Source organism: Aptenodytes forsteri, unplaced genomic scaffold, assembly GCF_000699145.1.
Source record: "Aptenodytes forsteri isolate BGI_AS27 unplaced genomic scaffold, ASM69914v1 Scaffold323, whole genome shotgun sequence".
Taxonomy (NCBI): domain Eukaryota; kingdom Metazoa; phylum Chordata; class Aves; order Sphenisciformes; family Spheniscidae; genus Aptenodytes; species Aptenodytes forsteri.
The window spans coordinates 646056-646811 of record NW_008795323.1 but is presented as its reverse complement, the minus strand read 5'-3'; the positions used below and the strand labels follow the sequence as shown (position 1 = coordinate 646811).

At 64.0% G+C, this 756-nt stretch overlaps 1 protein-coding gene across 1 annotated transcript in view; it reads left to right on the top strand.

Moving 5' to 3' along the window:
• The first annotated feature begins 329 nt into the window (after window positions 1–329).
• The window catches only part of UPB1 (beta-ureidopropionase 1), a 22574-nt gene continuing 22147 nt past the window's right edge, over window positions 330–756 (top strand). Inside the window, exon 1 of the mRNA XM_009279982.1 lies at window positions 330–430. Within this exon, the coding sequence (XP_009278257.1) occupies window positions 330–430 (101 nt within the window). The remainder of the gene's footprint in view (window positions 431–756) is intronic.

Below are 756 nucleotides of genomic sequence, written 5' to 3'. Positions count from 1 at the left end.
TGCCTCTTTAACCTTTTGGGGCATCCCAGGGTTAGCCACCAGAGCACAGGGCGCACACCCCAACCAGCCCTGCGACAACTAAAGACGACTGGCCCTACTACTGCTGCCACCTGCTCTCCCTGGGGCTCTGCGCCCAAACCCCTCCGTGCTCCGGCCGCTATGGCGGAGAGCCTTCGCGCCCGCCAAAACCCCTCTGAGGAGAAAGGGGCGTGTCCCGGCGGGGGCCGCCCGGGGGTAAAGTTCGCGGAGGCGCGCGCGTGCTTAACGGTCAGTGCGCGCCTAACGGTCAACGCGTGCCCAAGCGATTGCGCGCCTCGCCTCGTCCCGCCATGGCGGGAAGCCTGGAGTCGCTGGAGTCATGCTTGGAGCAGCATATCCCGCCCGAGGACCTCGCCGAGGTGAAGCGGATCCTCTACGGGGGCGGGACAAGGTGCGCTGCTAGGACGGGCTCGCCTGCCTCTCCCCTGCGGGGGAGGTCGTGTCCCGTCCCGTCTCCCTCCTCCCCCTCGATCTCCGCGATGGATGCCTAGCCCAGGAGTGAGGGGGAAGGAGTCAGTTTGAGGACGGGTGCGCAGGACACAGGGCTGGGCTGAAAGGAAAAAGAAGGGTAGGTCCTGTGGTGCTTGTGGTACTGCGGTGAGGTTACGCTGTGGTGAGATGGCTGGGGGAGTTTGGAGGTAATCCAGATTTGGGAAGCAGAGAGGTCGTATGAGAAGGTGGCTGACTGGAATGAAAGACTTGAGGGGGGATAGTTTG